This window comes from Mercenaria mercenaria, unplaced genomic scaffold (genome assembly GCF_021730395.1).
Source record: "Mercenaria mercenaria strain notata unplaced genomic scaffold, MADL_Memer_1 contig_2228, whole genome shotgun sequence".
NCBI classification, from domain to species: Eukaryota; Metazoa; Mollusca; class Bivalvia; order Venerida; family Veneridae; genus Mercenaria; species Mercenaria mercenaria.
The window spans coordinates 50,730-69,821 of record NW_026460273.1 but is presented as its reverse complement, the minus strand read 5'-3'; the positions used below and the strand labels follow the sequence as shown (position 1 = coordinate 69,821).

At 36.0% G+C, this 19,092-nt stretch overlaps 1 protein-coding gene across 1 annotated transcript in view; it reads right to left on the bottom strand.

Moving 5' to 3' along the window:
• Positions 1-527: 527 nt before the first annotated feature.
• LOC128552281 (uncharacterized protein C1orf112-like) overlaps positions 528-19,092 on the bottom strand; it is a gene marked incomplete at its 3' end in the record, with an annotated part of 67,746 nt that continues 49,181 nt past the window's right edge. Inside the window, exons 12-16 of the mRNA XM_053533311.1 lie at positions 13,585-13,809; positions 12,936-13,040; positions 9,919-10,110; positions 3,868-4,044; positions 528-563 (exon numbers count right to left, since the gene is read on the bottom strand). Of these exons, the coding sequence (XP_053389286.1) occupies positions 528-563; positions 3,868-4,044; positions 9,919-10,110; positions 12,936-13,040; positions 13,585-13,809 (735 nt within the window). The remainder of the gene's footprint in view (positions 564-3,867; positions 4,045-9,918; positions 10,111-12,935; positions 13,041-13,584; positions 13,810-19,092) is intronic.

Here is a 19,092-nt window from a genome sequence, read left to right as displayed (position 1 = left end):
CCAAGTGTCTTCATTTAATTAATCGTTATAAAGTTTTCACACAGTTATTGTTACCTTCAAACATTAAATATGTTGCAGCAAATACTTGTTACTTATTCATAAACCTGAACCCATATAACAGAACAGTTATTGACTCTTGAGCCATAGGATATGATGTGATATTCACCTGAAGATAGCAATATTGCCATCTTCTGGTGAATATTACATCATATCCAATGGCTCAAGAATCAATAATTGTATAATGTTGGTTTTCTCATTGCGCAGATCATATATGTATTGTCAAATGAGCTAATGTTCAGGTACTTGTAAAGTAGGTCAACCAGATTAAATTAAACCGAATCTGATACTATTTTGCTTTATTGTGTTCCATGTTTCATTCGAATGGAATCTACAATTATTTCACTTCTAAAGTTGTATTCCATACTTCAAAGAGTCTTCTTATAGATTTTATTGTTTGCCTTTACATCTAGAGCACCTGTCTGTACAATCACTATTTTTCTAACTAAAAGATGGAGAGAAAAACTTACTTCAGTATTCTGACATCTTTTCCTCTTTAAAGCAGGCTGAAATAAACAAAAAAATAAGAAAGAAAATCACAGAATAAAGTGCATACAACACAATTATATCCGGTCACACAGATATTGCAACAGGTAGGGATAGGATTCTTCTGTGAAGCAGGTATTAAGAGTTAAAGAATCTGATGCAACACAAATAATAATATTATGTCCTGTAAAAGAAATGGTCACTATATGTTACTGTAGTTTTTGATTAGCTGGTATACCTGGAGTTCAAAATTGAAATAAAATTCTAGAAACAGACTTACAGACTAGCTCAAGGTCAAATTTCACTTCCGTACATAACACTGTGCATGTGGTCCAAATTCGAAAGCTGTAGCTTGAGAAATGTGGAAGTAGGTCACTAGATCAATTTCAAGGACAAAGTTCTTTGTACACAAAACTATGCATGTGCATCAAGTTCGAAGGCTGTAGTTTGAGAAATCTGAAAGTAGGTCACTAGGTCAATCTTAAGGTCAAAGTTTATATCGATACACAAAACTATGCAAGTGGTCCAAATTTGAAGGCTGTAGCTTGCGAAATGTGAAAGTACGTCACTAGGTCAAAATCAAGGTTAAATTACACTTCTGAACACAAATCTATGCATGTGGCCCAAATCTAAAGCCTGCACCTTTAAAAATGTGAAAGTAGGTCACTAGGTTAATGTCAAGGTCAAAGTTTGTTTCGGTACACAATCCTACTCATGTGGTCTAAATTTGAAGCCTGTAGCTCGAGAAATGTGAAAGTAGGTCACTAGGTCAATCTAAAGGTCAAAGTTCAATTCGGTACACAAAACTATGAAAGTGGTCCAAATTTGAAGGCTGCAGCTCGAGAAATGTGTAAGTAGATCACTAGGTCAAAATCAAGGTCAAATTTTATTTCAGAACACAGAATTATGCATGTGGTCCAAATTTGAAGCCTGTACCTTTAAAAATGTGAAAGTAGGTCACTAGATCAATGTCAAGGTCAAAGTTTGTTTTTCAGTGCACAAAACTATGAATGTGGTCCAAATTTGAAGGCTGTAGCTACAGAAATGTGAAAGTAGGTCACTAGGTCAAAATCAAGGTCAAATATTATTTCGGAACACAGAACTATGCATGTGGTCCAAACTTGAAGCCTGTACCTTTAAAATAAGAAAGTAGGTCACTAGGTCAATGTAAAGGTCAAAGTTTGTTTCGGTACACAAACTATGCATGTGGTCCAAATTTGAAGGCTGTACCTTCAAAAATGTGAAAGTAGGTCACTAGATCAATGTCAAGGTCAAAGTTTGTTTTTCAGTGCACAAAACTATGCATGTGGTCCAAATTTGAAGGCTGTAGCTACAGAAATGTGAAAGTAGGTCATTATGTCAAAATCAATGTCAAATTTTATTTTGGAACACAGAACTATGCATGTGGTCCAAATTTAAAGCCTGTACCTTTAAAAATGTGAAAGTAGGTCACTAGGTCAATGTAAAGTTCAAAGTTTGATTCGGTACACAAAATTATGCATGTGGTCCAAATTTGAAGGCTGTAACTTGAGAAATGTGAAAGTAGGTCACTAAGTCAAAATCAAGGTCAAATTTCATTTCCGAACACGAAACAATGCAAGTGGTCCAAATTTGAAGCCTGTACCTTCAAAAATGTGAAAGTAGGTCACTAGGTCAATGTCAATGTCAAAGTTTTTTTCAGTGCACAAAACTATGCATGTGGTCCAAATTTGAAGGCTGTAGCTACAGAAATGTGAAAGTAGGTCACTAGGTCAAAATCAAGGTCAACTCATGTCAAGGTTCATCTTGTCACTCAAAACCATACATGTCGTCCAAAGAATGTTGTAGGTTATTGACAAGAAGATTTTAAAAGCTTTTCCCTATATAAGTCTATATGAACCATGTGACCCCAGGGCGGGGGCCATATTTGACCCTAGGGTGATAATTTGAACAAACTTGGTAGAGAACCACTAGGTGATGCTACATTACAAATGCCAAAACCCTAGGCTTTGTGGTTTGGACAAGACGATTTTAAAAGTTTTTCCCTATATAAGTCTATGCAAACCATGTGACCCCCAGGGCGGGGCCATATTTGACCCTAGGGGGTAATTTGAACAATCTTAGTAGAAGACCACTAGATGATGTCACATACGAAATATCAAAGCCCTAGGCCCTGTGGTTTTGAATAAGAGGTTTTTCAAAGTTTTTCCCTATATAAGTCTATATAAACCATGTGACCCCTGGGGCGGGGCCATATTAGACCCCAGGGAAAGAATTTGAATCATCATGGTAGAGGACCACTAGATGATACTTCATACCAAATATCAAAGCCCTAGGCTCTGTGGTTTTGTACAACAAGGTTTTCAAAGTTTTTCCCTATATAAATCTATGTAAATTATAGAAATAAACAAAGGGCCATAACTCACTCACTTATAAATTGTTGAACCAGTCTGATTTTCAGGGGGACACAACTAGGGTACGAATACGTCATTCTGACAAAGTTTGGTCAAAATCCCCCCAGTAGTTTCTGAGGAGATGCGATAACGAGAAACTGTTAACGGACGGACGGACGTTCCCACAGATGGACCTTTATTGGGTATTTCTTTTGTTAAAAAGTACCCAATATGCTACAAAAAGTACCCAATAAACACTACGAAATGAATAGGATTTACCGTTATCTATTGTTCTCTATACCCAACAAATGTTCATTCGTGGGCTCGGACTGATGGACGGAATGACGGACGGACCACGGACGCAGAGTGATTTTAATAGCCCACCATCTGATGATGGTGGGCTAAAAATGCTAGAAACATGTCAAAACTAGGGTAATAGACGTTGATGTTTCAAGACATACATTATAATACATGTACATATGCACGTTCTGGAAGACAGACCATTTTTTTACGTATTAATACGAAATGAACGACAGAATAGGATTGGCAAATCAAACATTAATCCTTAATGTGATTCGTGGATTTGCCAGTCCAATTCTGTAAATCACTTTGCTCGAATACCGAAAAAAAACCTTCATTTCGTAATTGTTTATCTCATCTTAACTAGGTGAAAAGATACACAGCTGAACCGAAGTGATTCCTATTTCACTGTGCTATTTTACTATTTGAAGGATTTGTGTTGCAGATTTGCTCATTATGGTTCAAACTAACGCACTTTGTTTGAAAATTCTTCCTGAAATATGACTAAAAGTTGTGCCTGTTTATTGAATATTCTCTCAGATAACAGAATATTTTTTCAACGTTACTATGTACATTATTGGTGACAATGAAGCTTTGGACCAATTCTGACTGACGATCAACAATGATGATAGTTTTTAGAAAATATATATGCCTCTTCAATGTCATCAAGCATATCTCCATTAGCTTCTTTCGTAATTTCCCTAAGTTTATCACTAGCCTGCAGCCCATCTATCACTTGGATATCAATGTTGTCGTGTTGTTGGCATAGTTTTTCATGTTGCTGTTTCAAATAGGTAAGCTCTCTAAAGCCTGGACTCACCTCAGCTGTCTGAAAAAAAAAATGAATGCAAAAGAAAATGGGAGATTCTACCAACTAATATTAGAAAGATATGGAAAGGATTTGAGGAAGAATTGAATACATACATCAACTTGGAGGTGGGGGAGTGGCAGGGTGAGGGAGGGGGACAGCATCAATTCTCAGCGACAATAATGAATCATTACCATCAAAGAAGTTGTGAAATCGAGTAGCTTACAATTAAAAGCAATGCTGATGCCAGGGCAAGTATAACAGCTTCTATTGTTCTAACAGTTAAGTTAACAAGAGCTGTCACAGGAGATAGCGCGCTCGACTATTTCGATGCTGGATAGTGCACATCTGAAACTAGAGCTGTCACTGGAGTGTTTAATGCTTTCAATTGTGGATGAAGATATTGCACAATAGCCCGAGTCTATGTCAAAAATATAAACTTAAAGTAATAAAAGAGGTAAAGATAAAATGTATCAAAACACTATATAAGTATATCCTAAGCAAAAGGGGGCATAATTTATGAAATATTGGTGCCAGAGTTATGCACCTTGTGTCATATGGTGTGGGTGATGATGTTGAACAACTATTTTAAGTTTGAATCAAATCCATTCAGTAATAACACAGGTAGAGTGAAAGTGTATCAAAACTTTAACTTGAAATTCTTAGTAAAAAGGGGGAATAATTCATGAAAAAACTGGTGCCAGAGTTATGCACCTTGTGTCATATGATGTGTTTGTTTGTTTGTTTTGGGTTTAATGCCGTTTTTCAACAGTATTTCAGTCAAATAACGACAGGCAGTTAACCTAACCAATGTTCCTGGATTCTGAACCAGTACAAACCTGTTCTCTGCAAGTAACTGCCAACTTCCCCACATGAATCAGAGATGGAGGACTAATGATTTCAGACACAATGTCATTTATCAAATAGTCAGAGAACATACGCCCCGCCAAATCCATCAAGTAATTACAGAAGTAAAGCGACAGTGTAAAAAAAACTTTAAGGCGGGGACGCAGAAAGACGCTGACGCTGAAGCCGGGTCGAGAAGAATAGCTCTCATTATACTTCGTATAGTCGAGATAAAAACCAGTTTGATTTCTGGGCCTTTTGGATTGCTGAAAGAGGTTGACAGAAAAGATATACAACTGAAAAACGGCAGCACATCACATCTACTAAATCTCTGTTCAGTGGCAGGCAGGAACTCAAGTTAGTACAATTCTATCACACAACTGTAAGACCTCTGACTTAAGGAGGTAGGTTACCTTCATATTTGTATATGCGCATGTCCAACCGGAAGCTAACGTGACGATTTACGACGACGTTTACCACAAATTAAATGTGTTTGTATATTCATTCTTTTGAAAACAAATCATGTACCTGTCTTTGATCTGATGTTTTATGGTTTATTAATTCAGAAATAATGAATAAATTGCCGCAGAAACGCTTCAAAACAATGTTTCCTTAAAATGACGTCACTGACGTCATGACGTTACGTGTCAGTTACCGTGCAAAACTAATAGTTTTTGTCTTAAAAGTACGTAATTCTGTGCATTTTTTTTATTTTAACTATTTTCAAATAACCATTATTTGCTGAAATATTTTTAGGAGTCTTTAGCTCTGAATAAAAATCAATATTTGGCTTCTTTTATGTAGTTATATTGAAATGTTATGCAGAATGTAAGACAAGAGCACCACCTTGCGGGTGCTGACGCTCATCTGATTTTTTTTGTGTAATAGAAATATTGTCCTACCCATGATTTTCTAAGTCTAAAAAGGGCCATCATTCTTGCAAAAAGCAGGATAGAGTTATGTTTCTTGATGTACAGTGTCCACTTATGATGGTGAAAAACTGTTGCAAGTTTTAAAGCAATAGCTTTGATAGTTTATGAGAAAAGTTGACTTAAACATAATACTCAACCAAAACAAGAGCACCGCCTTGCGGGTGCTGACGCTCATCTGATTTTTTTTTGTGTAATAGAAATATTGTCCTACCCATGATTTTCTAAGTCTAAAAAGGGCCATCATTCTTGCAAAAAGCAGGATAGAGTTATGTTTCTTGATGTACAGTGTCCACTTATGATGGTGAAAAACTGTTGCAAGTTTTAAAGCAATAGCTTTGATAGTTTATGAGAAAAGTTGACTTAAACATAATACTCAACCAAGAAAATGATTTTCTAAGTCCAAAAGGGGCAATAATTATTGCAAAAATCAGGATGGAGTTACGCTGCTTGCTGTACAGGGTCAGCTTATGATGGTGAACAAGTGTTGCAAGTTTCAAAGCAATAGCTTTAATAGTTTAAGAGAAAAAGTTGACCTAAACATAAAACTTAACCAAGAAATCTGATATTTTCTAAGTCCAAAAGGGGCCATAAATCTTGCAAAAAGCAGGATGGAGTTATGTTTCTTGCTGTACAGGGTCAACTTATGATGGTGAACAAGTGTTGCAAGTTTTAAAGCAATAGCTTTGATAGTTTAGGATAAAAGCTGACCTAAACATAAAACTTAACCAAGAAAACTGATTTTCTAAGTCCAAAAGGGGCAATAAATCTTGCAAAAAGCAAGATGGAGTTATGTTTCTTGCTGTACAGGGTCAGCTTATGATGGTGAACAAGTATTCCAAGTTTCAAAGCAATAGCTTTGACAGTTTGGGAGAAAAGTTGACCTAAACATAAAACTTAACCAAGAAATCTGATATTTTCTAAGTACAAAAGGGGCCATAAATCTTGCAAAAAGCAAGATGGAGTTATGTTTCTTGCTATACAGGGTCAGCTTATGATGGTGAACAAGTATTCCAAGTTTCAAAGCAATAGCTTTGATAGTTTAGGAGAAAAGCTGACCTAAACATAAAACTTAACCAGGCAACGCCGACGCCGACGCAGACGCCGACGCCGACAACCGCTCAAGTGATGACAATAACTCATCATTTTTTTTCAAAAAATCAGATGAGCTAAAAATGATTTTCTAAGTCCAAAAGGGGCAATAATTATTGCAAAAAGCAGGATGGAGTTATGCTGCTTGCTGTACAGGGTCAGCTTATGATGGTTAACAAGTGTTGCAAGTTTCAAAGCAATAGCTTTGATAGTTTAAGAGAAAAAGTTGACCTAAACATAAAACTTAACCAAGAAATCTGATGTTTTCTAAGTCCAAAAGGGGCCATAAATCTTGCAAAAAGCAGGATGGAGTTATGTTTCTTGCTGTACAGGGTCAACTTATGATGGTGAACAAGTGTTGCAAGTTTTAAAGCAATAGCTTTGATAGTTTAGGATAAAGGGGCAATAAATCTTGCAAAAAGCAGGATGGAGTTATGTTTCTTGATGTACAGGGTCTGCTTATGATGGTGAACAAGTATTCCAAGTTTCAAAGCAATAGCTTTGATAGTTTAGGAGAAAAGTTGACCTAAACATAAAACTTAACCAAGAAATCTGATATTTTCTAAGTACAAAAGGGGCCATAAATCTTGCAAATAGCAAGATGGAGTTATGTTTCTTGCTATACAGGGTCAGCTTATGATGGTGAACAAGTATTCCAAGTTTCAAAGCAATAGTTTTGATAGTTTAGGAGAAAAGCTGACCTAAACATAAAACTTAACCAGGCAACGCCGAAGCCGACGCCGACAACCGCTCAAGTGATGACAATAACTCATCATTTTTTTTCAAAAAATCAGATGAGCTAAAAATGGATGATAGTAACCAATGTGATTTGGAATATAGTTGGGTGAAAGGTTATATGTTACGGCCATTTTCAAATAAAAAATCTAGCATTTTGATTTGTAATACCTATTTTTCAGTTCCGTTGATAATTTGTTACTTATATACTAAAACTATGATCTAAATTCGTTCAAATTTCGGTAGAAAAATGTGGTTTCTTGAATTAAACTGATGTTACCATGGAAAACGATTTGATTCAAACTTAAAATAGTTGTTCAGCATCATCACCCACGCTATATGACACAAGCTGCATAACTCTGATAGAGTGAAAGTGCTTCAAAACTTTAACCTGAAAATCTAAGTAAAAGGGGGGATAATTCATGAAATATTGGTGCCAGAGTTACAGCCCTTATGTCAGATGATGTGGATGATGATGAGGAATAAGTATTTAAAGTTTGAATCAAATCCATCAAGTAATTACAGAGATAAGTTGAAAAAAGAGAAAGTGCACCAAAACTTTAACCAAGGTGGGGACGCGGAAAGACGCCGACGCCGATGCTGGGGCGAGTAGGATAGCTCTCCTTATACTTCGTATAGTCGAGCTAAAACTGAGAGAAAATGCGTTACCATGAAAACACGAGCCCCGCTACATATACATTTTAAGCTTTTATTAGAAAGATAACGTGCATACTAGTAAAATTATCAATTATGCAGACTTTTACGGATATCAATGGAACTAAAATACACTGAAAAGTGTTAAAAATCCGTAGTATCCGTCTTCTTTCAATATAAAATACCTTTGGAGGGTCATGTTCTTCAAACCCGGATAAAAATTAAACTTGAGGGGACAGAGACAAACAAAATTAAGAGTGTAGCAGTTAAAACTTCATATTACATGAAATACAAAAATGTGCTGCGGTTCAACTACAGTCGAATATCGTTACCTCGATATCGGTTAGCTCGATACTCCGGTTAGCACAATGTATTTTAGTCGGTCCCGTTTTTCCCTATATATTCTAATGTAATTATTTATCATTACCTCGATATGATTAGCTTCATATTTTGTTTAGCTCGATGAGATTTTTCAGTCCCTGTAATGTTTTTACACCTGGTTTTGTCGATATCACGTGTCAAAAAATATCCATGTTATTTGTAAGGTGTGAAAAGCAACCTATTTTTCCGGCGATGTATTTATCATAATAAAGTTAGTGTGTTTGTAATTTAATCTTTAATCCAATTCAAATCTTTGCATTTAATTCCCAGTAATTAGTCTTATAAAACAGCGTGCAAGCGGGCAACTTGTTTTCCAATATAACAACTAATTTGGATGAAATGTTTTTCTGTATCTGCCATTTAGGATTGAGGTACAATATACGTATTACACAGGCAATTTTTTCTTATCGAAGCACAGTCAAAGTGACAACTCAACTTTGAACATTCAGACTTGTTTATGGAAGGAATAAAATGCTAATGTTTACACGTATATTTTGAAAAATTTAAAACTTAAATGTAAGTATGTACTATTTAATTAAGATGTTTTTTGTCAATAAAATTAAAATCGTATTTACGTTATATTATTTCTTTCCCCTTTCAAACCTTCTCAAAAACAAAGCATTGGATATAATAATGACAGTAAAGACGTCCGACACAAGTACAAAGCTGTCCCAGACAGTCAATATCGTTACGTTGAACTTCGGATACGTCGATGCATTTTTTACAATCCCTTGAATATCGAGGTAACGGTATTCGACTGTAATTTGAATTTACCCTTGTAACAAGGTATTTATTTATTTATTTATTTTGTTGGGTTTATTGTCGCACCAACACAATTTTAGGTCATATGGCGACTTTCCAGCTTTAATGGTGGAAGAAGACCCCAGGTGCCCCTCCGTGCACAATTTCATCACGAGCGGGCACCTGGGTAGAACCACCGACCTTCCGTAAGCCAGCTGGATGGCTTCCTCACTAAAGAATTCTACGCCCCAAATGAGGTTTCGAACCCACATCGTTGAGGGGCAAATGGTTTGAAGTCAACGACTCTAACCACTCAGCCACGGAGGCCCCTTTGTAACAAGGTAACCTACCTCCTTAAACCATTTCACTTTTGATTAAATATATTCATACAAAAGGTGATCCAAAAGTGCCCCCCATTAGACTGCTGATTCTACTGTTACGAATGCTCGAATTGAATCTGGGTTTTTTTTCGAAACGAAAAGCAAATGATATATTTCTGGTGTATGTAAATATTTACCTTGCTAAGGAAAGCCACAACATTATTCTGTAACTGTTGATTGTCCCCCAAACATTCAGGTACCAGTGTTTCATATGGTGTACTCTCGGCAAATTGTGTAAATGATTCTAAAGCTGTGTGTTGAACAAGGGCATTGTTGTCTTGAAGCAGAAGGCTATACAGCATAGGTATCTTCTTCAGAATCATTGGTTGCTGAAAAGGTAAATTATAACACTTTTATACAGATGTAAGTACACATTTATGTGGAAGGATATACTCAAATGTCAAAAGTATGACCATGGTACAAACACTGAAATACTTTATATCAAACTTACTGAAAGATATTCAAGAACTTTTACATTTCTGTATGATTCACCAATAATTAACTATCAACAAGAGTGCCAGAATGTCACAATATACGCCCGTCACAGCAAATTTCCTAAGTCCACAAAAAAAATTCCTTACCAGGTAGAGAGACCTTAAAATACACCTAAAATTTAAAAGTAACATCTATGTTGTACCACAGAAAAGTGGTCTTGGATTTTCCCTATGGTCAATTATAAAAAAAAGTTACAATATAAGTTATTTATAGTAACAACTAAGGGAAGTTAATCTTTAAAAAAAAAAAAAAATTGTAAGTCCTCAAAAAAATCTTTACCAGGTAGAGATTGGTCAAAATAAATCTCAAAATTAGATGTAGCATGTATGTTGTACTACAGAAAAGTGGTCTAGATTTTTTTGATAAGACTAGTAATGAAGAAGTTACATATAAGCTATTCATAGTAACAACAAAGGAAAGTAATTCTAAAGAAAGGAACTGTGCATGACACTTCCTCTCATGATGGTATATAATTGTGCCAAGTTATATCAAAATCCGTCCATGCATGAAGAAATGCTTCGGACAAAGTCATTCTTGTACCTGACATTTGGCCTCTAAGTGTGACCTTGACCTTAGACCTAGGGACCTGGTTCTTGTGCATGACACTTCGTCTTGTGGTGGTAAACATTTGTGCCAAGTTATATCAAAAATCCCTCTATGCAAGAAGAAGAAATGCTCCGGACAAGGTTTTCATTCTTGTATCCTTTGACCTCTAAGTGTGACCTTGACCTTAGACCTAGGGAACTGGTTCTTGCGCATGACACTCCGCCTCATGATGGTGAACATTTGTGCCAAGTTATATCAAAATCCCTCTATGCATGAAGAAGAAATCCTCCGGACAAGGTTTTCATTCTTGTATCCTTTGACCTCTAAGTGTGACCTTGACCTTAGACCTAGGGACCTGGTTCTTGCGCATGACACTCCACCTCATAGTGGTGAACATTTGTGACACGTTATAACAAAATCCCTCTATGCATGAAGAAGAAATGCTCCGGACAACGTTTTCATTCTTGTATCCTTTGACCTCTAAATGTGACCTTGACCTTAGACTTAGGGACCTGGTTCTTGCGCATGACACTCCACCTCATAGTGGTGAACATTTGTGACAAGTTATATTAAAATCCCTCTATGCATGAAGAAGAAATGCTCCGGACAACGTTTTCATTCTTGCATCATTTGACCTCTAAATGTGACCTTGAACTTAGACTTAGGGACCTGGTTCTTGCGCATGACACTTTGTCTCATAATGGTGAACAATTGTACCAAGTTTCCTCAAAATCCCTCCATGCATGTAGAAAATATTCTCCGGACAAAGTCATTCTTGAATTTAACCTCTTTGGTAAATAGTATTTCATTCATGTTACGGTGGGCAGTTAACCTAACCAGGGTTGTTGAATTCTGTATTGGGGCAAATGTTCTCCACAAGTAACTACCACTTCCCCACATGAATTATCAGAGGCGTGTACGAAAAAGTTAAGACATAATGTCTTTTATCAAATCTTCACAGAGAACATACGCCTGCCCGAGGATAGAATTCAAGACCCAACAATCTGCAGAGTGCCAATTGGCACTCTTCCTATCTACCTAAACTGACATAATTATACTAAATTTGCATATACTTGTACACTTAGATTAATGGTGTATATTTCACTGGGCTTTAAGTCAAATTGTTATTTTTCAAGCTGAGGAAAACCCAAGGTGTCCATTATTTCAGGATCAGGATGACTTTCTTATATAGAAGAACTCTACACCTTAGGCAAGGTTTCCAACCCAGAGCAGTCGGAAGTACTCGGCAATGGATGCCTCTTCAGATAGGGTGCACACTATGTGTAGTTGTTCTTAATCAGAGGCATCACAGATTGAAGTTAACTTCAAATCATATATATTTTAGTTTCTCCCTCACCCTTCGCCATCTTCTATCAAATTCTGAGCAATTTGTGAAATCTTTTTTTCAACATGATGACCAAGACACAGATGACAAAACATTTTTGTGAAGTCATCTCTATGAGTTACAAATTTCAGTTTGTGTTTGCAAACATCTGTACATAAATTAACAACTGTCTATTTGTTTATTCTAACAGATGACAACGATTACATTTGTTACGAACAACAATACTCAATTCGTTTAGATGTTGTTTACTTCCGCCTCCCACGTTTAAGTGGTCAAATTGAAGAAATGACAGATGAAATAGTGATTGCACTGGTTATGCGTAGCTAATGCTATGGTTATTAAAACGGTCTATGTGCTTTGCCCATTAGCGAAAAAGTTACCAACATGTAAATGTGTGACCAAAATTAGATTACATAAAAATTGCAAATTACAAGCATTTATTTTTCATTGCACCATACAAAATATGAGACTTTCACAGCAAAAGCCTATTTTATTTTTGAACAGCCCTCATACTACTCTGATGGACAGAGTTAAGCATATCTTTTATCATTCTATTTCAACAAGCATGTTAGGAATAAAAATGAACAAGGTGTTTTATCATCTGATTTACCAGAGTCCATCTTTCAGACACTTTATTTACCCACTTAGGATAAATGTCTTTTTGGTTCAATTCCAACGCATTAAATTTCTAAACCATGGTAAGTATGACGATAACCTATGCAAAGGCCTTTGTTACTTAATGAAAAATAGTCGTTTGTTACAACTGACCTTTGAATCAGGGGCAAACTTCACCTTCTTACATCCCTTCAGGAAGTGACATGCTGCAATCTTCACACTGTCGGTTTTAACATGATTTAACAGTAAATCAAATATCTGCAATAGGAAAGGGACACAACTCTTGGTTTATCGTTAATACAGTTGTTACATTGCTTGTTCTTTTGTAACTGTGACGTGCATTTTTACTAAAATATTTTATGAACTATGTTTCTTTGTAAATCTGTCATCTGAATACCTGCTGCTACATGTACAAGGGAAATACATGTGTCAATTTATTTGTTGCAAATATTTAGAGCCTAGTATCCAGACTAACATTTCGTAGTGTGGTATATCAGGATGTTTTGGATTGTACCATGGTATGTACGGTCATGTATTTCAGATTTTTACCTTATAAAACAGAGTACAGTCTTCATTTTTAAGTGTGACCAGCATAAAATTTGAGAAAATATTTGATAGAAATGGCGTAAACTCTGCAAATATTTAAAAAGAACAGTTTACGTTACAAAATTAAAATATGTACATTACTTTACAAAGATATACTGTTTATTTAGTAAATTCTTATCAGAAAATTAGGAAAACGGAAGATTTTTATAGTTTTTAAATTAAATGATTAAAGCAAATAATGTATTTTATTTAATACCCTCAAAAAGTTTTCATTTTCCAAGTGTGATATAAGCAATCCAGACAACTCTGTCACTTGTAACAAACATGCACCGAAGATTGTCTCCCCTGTCCATTCTCTATCCCACAATGACAAGAGTTGAACTGCGGTTTCCTTGACAACAGCAGAATGTTGACGCTGAAGGTCAACTGGTGTGTTGCCATGGTGATGAAGAAGCTGTGTAAGATATTTCAATGACTGTATCTGTAAACATACAGAATTATCCCATTAAAGTTTGTTCACTACAATTGACAAAACATTTAAACAAGTCAAGATACTAGATTTTTATCATTAAAGGTCAAAAATAATCATTTCTGTCTACTTTTAACAGAAATAAAGTAAAGGTCAAAAATAATCATTTCTGTCTACTTTTAACAGAAATAAAGCAAAAATGTGATCAATCACTGAAATATTTCAAAGTAATATTGCATGACTTTTGTGATATATAAACCTCCAAGGATATAATCATTTTTTTTCTAATTTGAAAACTTACTCAAAACAAGAGCTGTCACAGGAGACAGCGCGCTCAACTAGTTCGATGCTGGAAAGTGAAACTGGGCACATCTGAGGACACTAGAGCTGTCACTGGAGAGTTTAATGACTTCAATTGTGGATGAAGATACTACACAATAGCCTGAGTCTATGTCAAAAATAACAACTTAAAGTAATAAGAGAGGTAAAAATAAAATGTATCAAAACACTATATAAGTATATCCTAAGCAAAAAGGGGCATAATTCATTAAATATTGGTGCCAAAGTTATGCACCTTGTGTCATATGGTGTGGGTGATGATGTTGAACAACTATTTTAAGTTTGAATCAAATCCATTCAGTAATGACAGAGACAGAGTGAAAGTGCATCAAAACTTTAACCTAAAATTCTAAGTAAAAAGGGGAAATAATTCATGAAAGATTGGTCCCAGAGTTATGCACCTTGTGTCATATAATAAGGGTAATGATGTTGAACAATTGTTTAAGTTTGAATCAGATCCATTCAGTAATAACAGAGATAGAGTGAAAGTGCATAAAACTTTAACCTGAAATTCTAAGTAAAAAGGGGAATAATTCATGAAAAATTGTGCCAGAGTTATGCATCTTGTGTCATATGATGTGGGTGATGATGCTGAAAAACTATTTTAAGTTTGAATCAAATCCATTCAGTAACAAGCAAATTCGATGAATTGGTATCCCCCGCCGAAAGGGTTTGTGGTGAGGAATGGCAAAAAGATATATCCGGCAAAAAGTTAAGGATGTTAATAAGAAGCAAATAATTTCATTAGTCAAAATCAATTTAACAGAAAACAAATGTTTAATTAAAGAGTACACAATAAATGTATGATACTCTGATCCGGACTAAAGAATTTATTTTGAATGGGATATGCTTACTGTAATAAGCTTAGCTTTTAAAATTAAATGCAGTTAATTGAAATGTGAGCTTGAAGTTTAACTGGAATGAAATATTGTCTTTGAGTGGTTTGGCACCAGGTGTTGCTGTTTTACATGTACATTTGAACTTAAAAGATCAGATGTCCTTAAGAGAACACAGATAAGATATCTTGAACATGGCTGAGGGCAAGGTTTGTGCAGTCACAACTTAACATGTTGAAGGTTTGAACATTTAAAAAAAAAAAAGGATGGAAATATATATATCTATATATAGTATATGTATATATTTATTTTTTTAGGGGTGGGGGTGCAGGGGAACGGGAGGGAAACAAAATTTCACATGCTGATAATAAAATATTGATTTGAAAATTAAAAATGAAAAAAAAAAAAAAAAAAAGGTAAAAGGGTGAGTTGGGGGGGGGGGGGGGGGGGGGGGGGGGGGGCAGAGGATGTATGATCAGTGGTGGGCATGACTGGGTGGAGAAAGGGAGGGGGGGGAATAGTACAACTTGGAAGGTTTGAAAAAAATCTAAAATAAATGAAAAAAAAAAAAAAAATTGGGGAGGGGGGGGGGGAGTGGGGTTGGGAGGGGGAGGGGGGGTGACCAAGGCAAGTGGGTGCCCAGGTGTGGGTGCGCAACTTCACATGTTTATAATAAATGTTCACAGAAAAGAATGAAAGAAATTTAATGAAATTCTGCCAAATGGTAAGTTTGTTATGTACAAATATGTGGATTTTTAGACAATTAAGGGCAATAACTCTGAAGTTACAAAAAGAAATCCGTACAAAATTGTCTGTGCACAACCACATTATAGTGCTCTAAATTCTGTTAAAGTTTCATAGTTCTAGGTCAAATATATCAAAAGTTATGATGCAGAAATTGGCATATCTATAGATCTATAGTACCCTATATAGTTAGCACTAGAAACTTCTAAGGGCCATAACCCTGGTGTTACTTGGGCAATCTGTCTGAAACTTGATGGGCCCCATAACCTCATAGTGGTGAACATGTATATGAAGTTTGTTTCAAAAAAATCTAAAATAAGGATTGAATTTTTTTTTTTTTTTGGGGGGGGGGGGGGGGGGGGGTCGGGGGATAGGGGGGGAGGTGTGTGATCAAGGTAAGGGGGCGACCAGGTGTGGGTACACAACTTCACATGTTTACAATAAATGTTCATGGAAAAGAAATTCTACAAAATGGTAAGTTTGTTATGTACAAATATGTGGATTTTTATACAATTAAAGGGCAATAACTCTTAATTTACAAATAAATCCAAATGAAATTGTGTGTACACAACCACATTATGGTGATCTAAATTCTGTTTAAGTTTCATAGTTCTAGGTCAAATATATCAAAAGTTATGATGCAGAAATTGCCATATTTATAGTACCCTATATAGTTAACACTAGAAACTTCTAAGGGCCATAACTCTGGTGTTACTTGGGCAATCTGACTGAAACTTGACGGGCCGCAAGAACTCATTGTGGTGAACATGTATATGAAGTTTTAAATAAATATTCCCAACCATTTCCTAGATATGGCTCCGGACGGACGGAAAGACGGACGGAAGGACGGACGGACGGACAACGCCAAAACTATATCCCTCCGACTTTCGTCGGGGGATAATAACAGAGGTAGAGTGAAAGTGCACCAAAACTTTAACCTAAAATTCTAAGTAACAAGAGCACCGCCTTGCGGGTGCTGACGCTTATCTGATTTTTTTTGTATAATAGAAATATTGTCCTACCCATGATTTTCTAAGTCCAAAAAGGCCATCATTCTTGCAAAAAGCAGGATAGAGTTATGTTTCTTGATGTACAGTGTCCGCTTATGATGGTGAAAAACTGTTGCAAGTTTTAAAGCAATAGCTTTGATAGTTTATGAGAAAAGTTGACTTTAACATAATACTCAACCAAGAAAATGATTTTCTAAGTCCAAAAGGGGCAATAATTATTGCAAAAAGCAGGATGGAGTTATGTTGCTTGCTGTACAGAGTCAGCTTATAATGGTGAACAAGTGTTGTAAGTTTCAAAGCAATAGCTTTGATAGTTTAAGAGAAAAAGTTTACCCAAACATAAAACTTAACCAAGAAATCTGATATTTTCTAAGTCCAAAAGGGGCCATAAATCTTGCAAAAAGCAGGATGGAGTTATGTTTCTTGCTGTACAGGGTCAGCTTATGATTGTGAACAAGTATTCCAAGTTTCAAAGCAATAGCTTTGATAGTTTAGGAGAAAAGCTGACCTAAACATAAAACTTAACCAGGCAACGCCGACGCAGACACTGCTCAAGTGATGACAATAACTCATCATTTTTTTTCAAAAAATCAGATGAGCTAAAAAGGGGGAATAATTCATGAAAAAATGGTGCCAGAGTTATGCACCTTGTGTCATATGATGTGGGTGATGATGTTGAACAACTATTTTAAGTTTGAATCAAATCCATTCAGTAATAACAGAGATAGAGGGAAAGTGCATCAAAACTTTAACCTGAAAATCTAAGTGAAAAGGGGGAATAATTCATGAAATATTGGTGCCAGAGTTATGGCCCTTATGTCAGATGATGTGGACGATGATGAGGAATAAGTATTTCAAGTTTGAATCAAATCCATCAAGTAAATACAGAGATAAGTTGAAACTAGAGCTATCACTAAAGGTGATGAATGTACCCCCCGCATGCACTGACACAGTACATTGCAATTTGACGCACACAAGATTGCATAATTATGTGGACTGTATGTATATAGACTGTATGTATACAGTATAGTAACAAAAAACAAAGTCCCATAACTATGCAGAATATTTATCTAAAAGAATGTAACATGCACCATGCACAACTAGGGTTGGTACTGATCACTTGTGTGAAGTTTCATTAAATTTTGTGTAAGGGTTTGGTAGATTAGGCACGCACAAGATTGCATATGCAGACTGTATGTACATAGTATGTTAACAAGAAACAAAGTCCCATAACTCTGCAATTTTGTCGCTGAAAGAACCTAACATGCCCCATGCACAACTACTGTTGTTACTGATCACTTGTGTGAAGTTTCATTAAATTGTGTCAAGGGGATGAGGAGAGATGGTGCGCACAAGATTGTGTCTATGTATATAGTAAAGTAACAAAAAAACAAAGTCCCATAACTCTGCAAATTTTTTTTTCTGAAAGAACCTAACATGCCCCATGCACAACTACTGTTGTTACTGATCACTTGTGTGAAGTTTCATTAAATTGTGTCAAGGGGATGAGGAGAGATGGTGCGCACAAGATTGTGTCTATGTATATAGTATAGTAACAAAAAAACAAAGTCCCATAACTCTGCAAATTTTTTTTCTAAAAGAACCTAACATGCCCCATGCACAACTACTGATGGTACTGATCACTTGTGTGAAGTTTCATTAAATTGTGTCAAGGGGAGGAGGAGAGATGGTGCGCACAAGATTGTGTCTATGTATATAGTATAGTAACAAAAAAAAACAAAGTCCCATAACTCTGCAAATTTTTTTTCTAAAAGAACCTAACATGCCCCATGCACAACTACTGTTAGTACTGATCACTTGTGCGAAGTTTCATTAAATTCTGTCAAGGGGATAAGGAGAGATGGTGCGCACAAGATTGCGTCTACGGACAGACAGACAGACAGACAACCTGAAACCAGTATACCCCCCCTTACAACTTTGTTGTCGGGGGGTACAAAAAAGAGAAAGTGCACCAAAACTTTAACCAAGGTGGGGACGCGTAAAGACGCCGATGCCGGGGCGAGTAGGATGGCTCTCCTTATACTTCGTATAGCCGAACTAATGATAAGGCTAACGCATGGGTTGTAACTGCGCAATCCTATTCCAACTGGGAATACGCTAAAAATGGGTTGCGCAACTTCCGGTGCTGGTGTTGCGCATCAATATATACAAAATCGAGGTAGGTGGGTTTTTGTTTTTGTAAAGAATGACACATTTACAAGTGCATTCGAAAAAAAGCAAAACGCTATTCCACACAAAAATGAATAAAGATGATACCACGTTATTAATTTAAGAATCAGCTCTGTTATCACGAAAACTCTGCTGGCTCGAACTGTCAAAAAAGCATGGAATCGTGAAAAATGCAA